The sequence below is a fragment of the Ahaetulla prasina genome, chromosome 6 (genome assembly GCF_028640845.1).
Source record: "Ahaetulla prasina isolate Xishuangbanna chromosome 6, ASM2864084v1, whole genome shotgun sequence".
Lineage (NCBI taxonomy): Eukaryota > Metazoa > Chordata > Lepidosauria > Squamata > Colubridae > Ahaetulla > Ahaetulla prasina.
The window spans coordinates 7,569,329-7,581,577 of NC_080544.1; the positions used below are offsets into that span (position 1 = coordinate 7,569,329).

At 42.6% G+C, this 12,249-nt stretch overlaps 1 protein-coding gene across 1 annotated transcript in view; it reads right to left on the reverse strand.

Annotated features, from left to right (window-relative positions):
- Positions 1–12,249, reverse strand: part of LOC131200758 (neurotrypsin-like) — a 33,816-nt gene extending 21,567 nt beyond the window's left edge. Inside the window, exons 1-9 of the mRNA XM_058187989.1 lie at positions 12,210–12,249; positions 9,672–9,908; positions 8,918–9,041; positions 7,386–7,558; positions 4,966–5,113; positions 4,166–4,344; positions 3,878–4,022; positions 2,576–2,778; positions 437–578 (exon numbers count right to left, since the gene is read on the reverse strand). Coding sequence (XP_058043972.1) covers positions 437–578; positions 2,576–2,778; positions 3,878–4,022; positions 4,166–4,344; positions 4,966–5,113; positions 7,386–7,558; positions 8,918–9,041; positions 9,672–9,908; positions 12,210–12,249 — 1,391 coding nt within the window. The remainder of the gene's footprint in view (positions 1–436; positions 579–2,575; positions 2,779–3,877; positions 4,023–4,165; positions 4,345–4,965; positions 5,114–7,385; positions 7,559–8,917; positions 9,042–9,671; positions 9,909–12,209) is intronic.

Genomic DNA, 12,249 nt, shown 5'->3' on the forward strand with positions numbered 1-12,249 from the left:
GAGACATCTGGAAAGACACGGAAGAGCAGGGAGATCGGCTGGCATGGTGTTTTGGTGTAATGGCTATGAGAATAAACTTGTGGAACTAGAGGAAGAAGGTTCCCCCTTTTCATAGGAAGACCTCGCTTTTATCAGAGTATTCTAATAAATTGCTTGTAAATGATCTTCTGACTCGGTTGCTTATTGGGAAAGGTAAGCCGAAGCAGAACCCAGGACCAGATTTGGCCATCTGTACTCAGAAATTGATTTTGCATGAGCCACTTTTTCCTAAAGCAGGGTCTCCAACCTTGGTCCCTTTAAGACTTTTGGACTTCAACTCCCAGAGTTCCTCAGCCAGCTTTGCTGGCTGAGGGACTCTGGGAGTTGAAGTCCACAAGTCTTAAAGGGACCAAGGTTGGAGACCCCTGTCCTAAAGAGAGTCTTGCTGTGCAGTTACCTGTAGCCCAGCTGCCTGCAAACCACAGCGGCAGCTGTCTCTGTCCAGCCTTCAGCACAAATTCTGCCCCACTCTCCATTCAGAAGAAGCTCAACGTGGCCTTCTTTGGCATGGTCCCCATCCACCAGCCGCAGCAAAAGCCCTGTAAATTGAAGCCATACTTTAAGAGGCCCAGAAGAAAGAGCTAGTACTGAAGTAAGCTGATGAATAACTTGGAAATAACATCAAGACTCAGTTAACACTGCCAGGGCCAAAAAGGGCCAAGACAAGATAGGCATTCTGCAATACAGCACAATTTAGAAGGAAGGCAAGAACCGGGACAACTTAACCAGCAAGATTATTGTTGTTTGTGATGGTGGTGTAAGAAAGTTAGCATCCACCCATCATCCTAGGACAGGGGTCTCCAACCTTGGCAACTTTAAGCTTGGAGGACTTCAACTTCCAGGATTCTTTGCTGCTTTGCTGGCTGGGGAATTCTGGAAGTTGAAGTCCTCCAAGCTTAAAGTTGCCAAGGTTGGAGACTCCTGTCCTAGAAGAATGAAATATTCTAGGAAATATTAAAAAGGCAGAATATTATATTTCCCGGGATGAGAAAAGGAGAAACATGTTTTTAAAGACAAAGCAGCAACACCCTGCCCCCACCTTCAGCTCCAGAGTGATGGGATTAAGACCTTCACCCTCAGGACATAATAGAATTAGCTTCATTACCTCATCACCCAGCAAGATTCAACCAAGCATCGGACTCAAGACAACCTACATCCCTGCATGGCCCCATGGGAGTCTGAAAACCAATTAGGATACCTGCCCTTACACAGGAACAGGAAGCTCCAAGGTGGGGCCCAAGAGAGGGTATAAATCTCTCTTTCTCTCTCTCTCTCTCCCATGTATTCGATTGCCCAGGACCTCAAACCATGTGGTCCTGTCCACCATTAAACCATCTTTCCAATCAGTCTCCATGTTTCCAGTGTCTTTCTTCCCACTTGGAACTGAACCTTGGACATTTCTTCCAAAAGTGAAGAGAGAAAGAAAGAGAGAATGTGGCGCAGTGGTTAGACTGCAGTACTGCAGGCTACTTCTGCTGATCACCGGCTGCCAGCAGTTTAGCAGATCGAATCTCACCAGACTCCAGGTTGACTCGGCCTTCCATCCTTCCAAGGTGGGTAAAATGAGGACCCAGATTGTTGGGGGCAAGAGGCTGACTCTGTAAACTGCTTAGAGAGGGCTGTAAAAAGCACTATGAAGTGGTATATAAGTCTAAGCGCTATTGCTATTGCTATGTGAGGCTGCTGGGGAAAGCAAAACATCTAGAAGTTACTCTGAACTACTAACTCTTCCCAGCTTAGTTTTTTTAAAGGCACTAACACATTTTTAAAGGCCAAAAATCCATTGGAAAGGAGGACAAAGTCCTTTGACTCACTGACCGCCATTTTCTGTAATGTCCAAACTGCATGCAATTCTTCATGCCCCAAAGATGTATAAATGGGGACATATCTAATTTTGCAGCACACACAGATAGATAGATAGATAGATAGATAGATAGATAGATAGATAGATAGATAGATAGATAGATAGATATAGATGTTTTCTGAGGTTTTCGCAGGTGTTTGTATGTAGGTCTTTGGTTATTCGGGTTTTCTCCCACGTAAAATTGGAAGTGTCTTGGCGACGTTTCGACGAAGTCTCATTCGTCATCTTCAGGCTTCAGCTTCGTGCTTCTGGGAGCAATTTGCTCCCAGAAGCACGAAGCTGAAGCCTGAAGATGACGAATAAGACTTCGTCGAAACGTCGCCAAGACATTTCCAATTTTACACGGGAGAAAACCCGAATAACCAAAGACCTACATAGATATAGATATAGATATAGATATAGATATTTGAAAGAAGATATGGGAATTTGGCCAGTTACCACCTTACCTTGCCATCGGCCAAGGCTGGAGAAATTGCCTGAAACAACACACAGAGAGAGACAGAAAGTTCATTGTCCTTTACCTATTGATATTAAAATTAAACTCCATCCCTCCATTTTATACGGAAGTCAGATAAAAGAATAAACCTGCAGAACACTCATTATCACAATTAAAGACAAAGACATCAGTGACAAGGAACAATATTTTTTGAGCGAGACCTATTAGCTCCATACCGGTTTTATCTTCAGTGATTCTGTTGCCAACCAGGGAACAGCAAATTCCCACATCTTCTTCGTGTGAGCAGTCATGTTGACCCCAGTTACTATGGGGACAGTCCATAAGGGATGATTCTGTGCCTGTGCAAGCCACGTCATCCAGCAAGATGAAACCTTGGCCTGGCGCAAATTCACCCTTTGATGCCAGCCTGGCAGGACCACTGAAGAAAAAAGAGAGAGAGAGAGAGAAGAAAGAAAGAAAGAAAGAAAGAAAGAAAGAAAGAAAGAAAGAAAGAAAGAAAGAAAGAAAGAAAGAAAGAAAGAAAGAAAGAAAGAAAGAAAGAAAGAAAGAAAGAAAGCTAGTAGCCTTTGTGCTCAGAACCTCCTTCAGAGACTTTGGGAAGAAGTGCATAACCCCAATTTAAAGAAGAAACGTATTTGTAAAATGAAGGTGCTTCTCTGCATGAGCTCCTTCTCAAGACATTAGAAAGTTTCTCAAACTGAGCAGCTTTAGTGTGTGGACTTCAACTCCAAATTCCCCAGTCAGACTGATGGCTGGGGAATTCTGGGAGCTAAAATCTACACATCTTAAAATTGCCAGGGTTGTAGGGCACTGCATTAGAAGATGTTACAAAACACCCTTCAGGATCCTGCAAACACGTACTGTATATGTGAGCTGGTAGAATAACATAATAACAGAATATCAGAGTTGGAAGGAACCTTGGAGGTCTTGTAGTCCAACACCCTGCTCACACATGCAAGCAATATGATAGTTATAAAAAGCATTTTATTGTTTAATTCAGTTTAATAAATCAGTGGAACTTCTAGGTGGAACTGCTTGAATTAAATATGACAGAATCATTTATTTAATTTCTTGCCTTCATTGCTTTTATAAATAATTCAAAGTGGCGAAGATACCTAATATTCTTTCCTCCTCCTATTTTCCCCACAACAACCCTGCAAGGCGGTTGAGTTAAGAGAAAATGATTAGTCCAGGTCACCCAATCAGCTTCCATCCCTAAGGTGGGACTAGAACTCACAGTGTCCTGATTTCTAGCCTGGGACCTTCTTCACTAGACCAAACTGGGTCTCTTTTAACATTTTTCCTTTCGTATTCTCCTCTCTCCTTTTTTTCCAATCTTTTCCTCTTTCTCTAATACTGGGAAGCACCTTTTACATACATTAAATAAACACTGACATAAAGAACACCGTGGCATAATTCAGATATTGCATTCGTGACCACTGAAACAGAATCCACAGTTGAAATTCATTTGCAAACAGTGGCGTTTTGGCAATTGACCGTAGTCTGTTCTCATTTACCTGAAGCCCAGCTGTCTGCAAGCAACCTGAGCGTTGATTCCTGTCTTCCAGCCATCATCACAAATACATCCCCATCTTCCATTGTGGTAGATCTCTACCCTTCCTTCACTTGGACGGAGGCCTCCTGTCAATCGGATTGTTCCTTCTGCTTTGTTGCAAGAGATGGAAACAAAACAACAACAACAAAACAACAACAGCAACACTAAAACTTTCTTCCTGTACCATTTTCAGAAAAAGAGGTTGTAAAAGCAGCCTTCAAACCAGATATGTATTTGGTAGAGTAGTTACCTACAAAGGGATCACAAATAACCCCAGCATCTTCCAGATGGTCACAGTTGTGTTTCCCCCAATCACTCTTCTTGCACTGGTCCAGTGAAAGCTCATTGCCTGAGCATTCCACTTCATCCAGCAGGATTGGGCCCGAGCCCTTCCCAAAGTGAGCCCAAGACACGGCTCTTGAGAATCCACTGGGAGGAAGCGAAAAACACACAGCGTTAAGAACCGATGAACAGGAGAGAAAGCACTGTTTTGAACAAGATGTAAGGCAGTGGTTCTCAACTTTTAGAGTGCTGCAACCCCTTTATAATACAATTCCTCACAATGTGGCGACCCCAACCACAGAAGGGGGAAAAAAGCGGCAAACTTTTTTTGAATTTATCGCGCCTGAAGCCGTATTGGCTGGTGATCTGAACTGCTTGTGATTGCCTTGAGGACAGAGGCATTAAAGCGGAGACTCCTCCCCTGTTAAGTTTATTGCGCCTGAAGCCAGATTAGGCTAGCGATTGGGAGTGATTGCAGCTGGCTTGAGAGGGAGACATCAGAGCAAAGATTTCTCTCTTTTTTAATTCATCGCGCCTGAAGCCGAATTCGGCTAGCGATTTGAAGAGCCTGCAGCTGGCTTGTGGAGTCAACCATTGGAGCGCGATTCTTCGACTCGCAAGTATACTTCCCATATTTCCAATGGTCTTAGGCGACCCCTGGCAAATCGTCATTCGACCCCCAACGGGGTCGCGACCCACAGGTTGAGAACCGCTGATGTAAGGGATCATAGTCTTGCTCTCTTAAGTGTCCTCATTCAAAGAAATTACCTGAGATCCAGGTGTCTGCAAACCACTTCAGCATCCTTGTCATCCCATTGATCATCGCAGATGGTGCCCCAATGACCATCATGGTAAATTTCTACTCGACCCTCAAAGCTTTTTTTGCCTCCTACCAGACGAAGTGGCGATCCTACAGCTGCTTATCAAAAAGAACAAGGATAATAAAGGAACACCATCCAGCATAATCCCAATGATTACCCAAAATAGATCCCTTCCAGCTACTACCACAAATCTTTTTCTTGACAATATAAATTGTTATATATTCTTTGAATGTGTAGCAGTTTGATATATACCAGTCAACATTTTAGGGCAGGGGTCTCCAACCTTGGCAACTTTAAGCCTGGAGGACTTCAACTCCCAGAATGCCCCAGCCAGCTTTGCTGGCTGGGGAATTCTGGGGGTTGTAGTCCAAACAAAGTTGCCAAGGTTAGAGACCCCAGTTTTAGGGAATAGGGCACTGTGGTGTGCTACTCAGAAGGAATGAGTACATTGACCTAATGAAGGGTATGTGAATGCCCTCCTATTCCCTAAAACTGGGGTCTCTAACCTTGGCAACTTTAAACCTGTCGGACTTCAACTCCCACAATTATTTTATTTACCTAGATTCTGGACAGAGGATCAACACCCCATTCACCTAAACAAAACGGCAAAAGATTCTGAGCGAAAAATGTCTGTCTGTGTAATCTGGAATTGCTTATTAACCATTAAACATTTAGAGTTCATGATTTGTCTCATGTACAATTTCCCCAATTTTCTTGGAAGCTATCAACTTTTGGACCAGAGCTCCTACAAAAAGTTTCAAAACTTGTTTCCTAATTTTATCTCATCCTGTTAATTTTAATGTTTTTTATTTATGACTTTATTGAAAGCCGCCAAGAGTTGCTTTGGATAACTCCTATAAATTTAATAAACAAATAAATAAATAAATCTTGTCTTGAATATGTTATACCAGTGGTAGTCAACCTGGTCCCTACCGCCCACTAGTGGGTGTTCCAGCTTTCATGGTGGGTGGTAGGGGTTTTGTCTGATATTGAAGCACTTTCCTTTTTTTAAATTTAATTGACTTTTTTAAAAAAAATTCATAGCATTATTTAAAAATATTTTCATTAGGTTTTCATAAAATTCCCCATGACAATTTAAATTTCTGAAAATATACTATTTGTATCGCCCACACATAAGTTTAGTTCACGTTACGTAAGTGAAACTTAAAGGGACGCAGTGGCTCAGGGGCTAGGACTTTGAGCTTGTCGATCGAAAGGTTCGAATCCCTAGTGCTGCCATGTAATGGGGTGAGCTCCCGTTACTTGTCCCAGCTTCTGCCAACCTAGCAGTTTCGAAAGCACGTAAAAATGCAAGTAGAAAAAATAGGGACCACCTTTTGTGGGAAGGTAACAGCGTTCCGTGCGCCTTTGGCGTTGAGTCATGCCGGCCACATGACCATGGAGACGTCTTCGGACAGCGCTGGCTCTTCGGCTTTGTAACGGAGATGAGCACCGCCCCCTAGAGTCGGCAATGACTAGCACGTATGTGCGAGGGGAACCTTTACCTTTACCTTTAAGTGAAACTAAATGGTGCTATAGTGCAACCGCAAACAAAAGAGCCTCGTCCCAGAATAGCTCGCACATGTCCCACCACACCACCCAGCCGGCACCCCCCCCACCCCAAATCCAATCCACGATGTGCGAGAGGCATGCACAGACGATGATACTGGGCGCATTACTGTGGAACCAGTGGGCGGTTAGAAAATTTTACTACTAACAGAGATACAAAAGTGGGCGGTAAGTATAAAAAGGTTGACTACCCCTGTGTTATACCATATGATTTTTTTGACCTGAAATATACCATGATCATTGAAACTTAAAACTGTGCTGTTTCTCCAGTGACCAGCCCACAAAGATGGTATTGGTCTTCAAACAGGCAGATTCATTTCTTTCATTGTTTCGTTCATTATAGTGCTTTATGCTCAGGAACAGCATGCAGGAGCAGACAAGCACAGTCAAGATGGTAGTTGTATCCCTATGATGAAGCCCTGTCCTCTTACGTGCCTTGTGACATGCATCAAAGGGGAGGGGGCTTTGATCAACTTATCCTGCATATCAACTTGACCCGTCTCCCTCACAGATATCTGCAGAGCAGCACCGAGATGATCTTGGAGAAGAGAGGTGGCAACCATTTGTAAAATGTAAGCTTAGTCTTGGATAACAAAGAGTGAAAACAAATCACTTTGCTTTGATTCTCTTTCAAAATCCTTGAAGAATCTCCTCAAACAGTTGACAATGCCACTTTACCAAACAACCTTATTTTGTGGTTTTGCTTTGACGCAGCAAAACTTCCAGGATTATTGACTTTCTACTTTGCTAAAAGAAATGGAATAGGAATATGATCTATGTGTTTGCCCTCAAGTGTACCTTGAGATGATCCACAGGTGGCCCCTGCAGTTCCCTGGATACAAGCTCTGAATATTTCCTGGTAACTGCACTGGGACAGCATCTTCTCATCACCATAACAGTTTGCAGACTGAAGATGTAAGGGTAACAGCTCCGGACTGGAAGGACGCTGTCTTAGGGCTGTGCCAGTTTCACTATCCAAAAGCAAAAAGTGCAGTGACTCCACAGACAATAATAGGTCATGTTAAGATACAGCTTTCTTCCATATCTGAAGATGTAGCACGACCACGACCACGAAGCCAAACAACAGCAATGCAGCTCACCAGCTCAAATCCCCCTGCAACTCAGACTAATCTGAGCACAACCAAGCCCCCACCCAAACAGGACACACCCCCATCCAATCAGAGCACAAAAAAACCCCATCCAATCAGAGCACAGCCAAGTTCCCACCCAATCAGCAAACCCCCACTAGCAGTTAAAAAGGAAGAAACAGCTGCAATCACATATTGCTCCCAGAAGCACGAAGCTGAAGCCTGACAAATGAGACTTCGTCGAAACGTCACCAAGACACTTCCAATTTTACGCGGGAGAACACCCGAATAACCAAAGACCTACATATTATGTATGTATGTATGTATTTTGACTGTTTCCTAATATGATTTGATTGCTTATTTGTTCCCTATGACTATCATTAAGTGTTGTACCTTAGGATTCTTGAGGAACGTATCTTTTCTTATGAACACTGAGAGCATATGCACCAAGACAAATTCCTTGTGTGTCCAATCACACTTAGCCAATAAAGAATTCTATTCTATGCTATGCTATGCTATGCTATGCTATGCTATGCTATGCTATGCTATGCTATGCTATGCTATGCTATGCTATTAAATTGAGTTCTACTATTTCTTTAGTTCCTCAATTTTCAAGGAAGTTAATTTCTCTTGAGAAAAACAGGGGGCTCAATCCAATGACATGTTTGTTGTGGTCCATCAGTAGCCTACGGAGCTGGCAACGGAGTCAGACAGCGATGAGTCTGAGGTGAGTCCAGGGCCATCGGGAAGTGAGGTGCGGACTCCAGAGCCTTCAGAAACTGATAGTAGTTAGGCAGAGGAACGGGAGGAGCCTGTTCCTAATGCACGCATGAGAAGAGCTGCCAGAAGGCAAGAGCAGCTCAAGCAGAGAGGACAACTCGGGAGTAGGGCCAAGAGATGATTGGCCTCTCCCATAAGGCTTAAAACAGACCAGCACCGGCGTTTCAGCTTTGCCGGAAAACAACATTGTAGCTGCGTCTTCTGCTCCATCTTCTGCTTCATCTATATCTTTGTTTTTGTGGCTTCTGGATGTTTGCCAGGAAGGGCCTTTGGCAGTTTGCCTAAATGGACCAAGGTTTGTGAGATAACTGAGGAATTTGTGTTGGGAGGCATTTGTTTTACTTTGAGTTGAACAACGCTGGGAATGAAGCAATTCCCAGCTGTTCGAATAAAGTTGTTTTTTTTTTACGGACTGAGTTTATTGCTACCTACTTGGGCCTGGGTCACAAAAATGTTTCTTACCTGAGTCCCAGTTGTTGGCATACTACAGTGGCATCCAGGTCAGTCCACTCATCACCACAGATCATCCCCCATAGTCCTTTGTAGTATATTTCTACCCTGCCGCTTTCCGTAAGTCGCACTGAATCTGTCAGGGAAAAGAGACCAAAAGAATCAGGTTAACAAAATCTGCAAAAGGTTGCATAATGTCCTTCCCTTCAGCTCTCATGGAAGATGGAGGAAATTCCTCAGGGCTTGGGAGGGCACAGATTTATCACAGATTTTTATCAATTTTTACCATGCAATGAGAAGAGGAACATCAACTGACTGTTGCAAAGGAAAATGAGTGCTAGTTTGTTTCTATCAGTAATAAAGCACAATGTGAGAATTCTTAATAAGACCGAAGCCTTGTTTTTACTTGACTTTTCCTTGTTTATTTATTATATTTGTATCCTATGTCATTTAGCCTTTTCGATGGAGGAAATGAAAAGGTTGTACTGGAAAAAGCAGGAAAGCAAGTCCCCGGGTAGAGAACACCCTAGTTTAAAGATGACTCATAGTTAACAACAGAGTCTACTGTAGCAAAATTTGAATTCAATGCACAACGATTCAAGTTAAGTATACAACAGTTCAAGTTCATTACTCAATACAGTATTATACAATAATAGTGTTCTGGCTTACGTACAAATGTGACTTTAAGGAGAGACATTCCCAACATTTTTTAAGGCCTCGTTTTATAGTTATTAATGCCACCCCAATTTTCACCTGGGATGCTTACCCTGGCTACAGTCACAATTTGCCCAGCCAGTTGCTCCTGAAATGAGTTGGTAGAAGCACCAAGGGGCCGGTCCCCCATCTGGATTCCTGCAGTAGTTGTGGTTTCCTAGTCCCCGATTTGGATACTGCTGAATGTAATCGGGGAAGTCTGACCAGTTTAAGCAGACTGACCCAGAAAGGGTTGTGGTGAGGCTCCCATTATAGTATCCAGAAGGCTCCATATCACAGAGAGCAAATACTGAAAGCAAAAGAGAAGTTTTTAGTGTTTAGTGTTTTAGTGTTTAGTTTGATTATCAGCTTGCGTAGCATCTCTGATGGCAAGTTATCTTTTGTTTCCCTCTGAAAGTAGTGCTGAGCCAGAAAACAGGATTTTATTAGGCAAAACAGCAGCACCTGCAGCCTTTTTCTCTCTCCTGCCTCCCTTCCTTCTTCTGGCTAAACTCTCCTGAAATGGAAAAGCCATGATAAGGTTTTGCTGCAGAATTTATTTATTTTATTTTATTTTATTTATTTAGTCAGTTGTATATACGATAACAGCTAAAAGTATAAACATAATTTGGATTCATGAAAAGAGTAAGTAAAAAGGAATATTAGGACAGGGACGGTAGGCATGCTGGTGCTCTTATGCATGTCCCTTACAGACCTCTTAGGAATGGGGTGAGGTCAGCAGGAGACAGTTTAAGCTTAAAGTTTTGGGGGTTTGTTGCATTTTATCACTGGACAAGTAGATGTATTTCTAAGGCATTGGACCGTTAAATTCCTTGATCAGAACACTTTATATAAATGGGTGTTTGTTTTATAAAATTTTATATGAAGAGGGGTCAGTGGAGAGCACTAAGGTTTGGCAAATTTCTTGTAATTATTAACATGCTTCCCTCAACCCTGGAAGAGGAGGAGGAGGAGGAGGAGGAGGAGGAGGAGGAAAGCTGAAGGGCCTCTGGTGGCTCAGACTGCTAAGACAGTCTGTTATTAACACAGTTGCTTGCAATTACTGCAGGTTCTAGTCCCACCAGGCCCAAGGTTGACTCAGCCTTCCATCCTTTATAAGGTAGATAAAATGAGGACCCAGATTGTTGGGGGCAATAAGTTGACTTTGTATATAATATACAAAAAAGTGATGAAGACTATTGCTTAACACATTGTAAGCCGCCCTGAGTCTTCGGAGAAGGGCGGGATATAAATTCAAAAAAAAAATTGATGCCAGTTAAAATTTGAGTTAAAATAGATCCCTCGTTCTAGCTTCGTATTTGCTTTGAAGACTGATGTGGAAATTTCAGGATGGTGAATCTTGGCCTCGATACAAGACTCTCTTGGTCACATCATACATCACACAAAACCCAGTCAACATGTCGATGACAATCACAGAGCCATTTACAGAAAAATGATCTCCAGTAGTATAAAAATAATTTTATTTATTTGAGAGTAATAGAAACATCATCGCTTAGATTCTTACCTGCATTCTGCAATTGATTCTGATTGGGCTGCGATCCTAAGACAGACTGAGGTTGGATAAGGCAGAAGAGAGAACAGAAGCAAACAGATTATCACCCCGTTACGTAGAAATTGAGCTGAAGATCAAAATTTCTCTTAAGAGAGCACTTTTTATATCGCACAGAGGAGGTAGGGTTTCTGACTCTAGAAATCCCACTACTTTTGTGGGCTGCCGTCAAGCATTGAAGGGTTTGGCTAAGACTCGGCTGGGATGCTGGTCACCAAGTACAAGTCTTCTTGTGTTAATGTAAGTGATGTGTTAACCCCTCCTTGAGCTATTCTTGAGGCAATTTATAAGTGACAGTTGCTGTCCAAAATATGTCTTTGAACACCCAGAGCTTGTATAAAAGCCTCCAGGACATATCAGAGAAAGAGAGTACGTACAAATTGATTTCTCAAAACCACCAATCAAAATGTCCTTATTTTATTGCAGGGGTTTCCATAGGGAAAGGTCAGAAAGTCAAGATGGGTCCACACATATGTGTGTGCCTCCATTTATAACCTCCAAAATGAAGAGAATTAAAAGATTCTAAAGGATCCAATTCTCTAAACATTCTGGAACAGGGGTCTCCAACCTTGGTCCCTTTAAGACTTGTGGACTTCAACTCCCAGAGTCCCTCAGCCAGCAAAGCTGGCTGAGGAACTCTGGGAGTTGAAGTCCACAAGTCTTAAAGGGACCAAGGTTGGAGACCCCTGTTCTGGAACACATTTGTTTGTTTATTAAATATATATGTCGCCCATCTCACTATCAGGTGACTCTAGGCAGCTTACCACATAGTAAAAACAACAATATACAGCATTAAAATATTAAAACAATTAATATGAACATTAAAATTAACAAAAGTGGCTAACAAGATACAAATGAAGTAGAGGTAGAATCTTAGCTCAACATAATGCATACCAGTAGTAACAATGTCATTGGAGTGAACAATCCAGTGATGGGATTTAAATAATTTAACAGCTGGTTCTCTGCCCTAATGACCAGTTGAGTAGGCGTGGATGGGTGGTCATGTGACTGGGTGGGTGTGGCCAACTCGATGTCACTCACGTCGAAGGGCACTTTGCTTCGCCCGGCCTCTCATGACCAT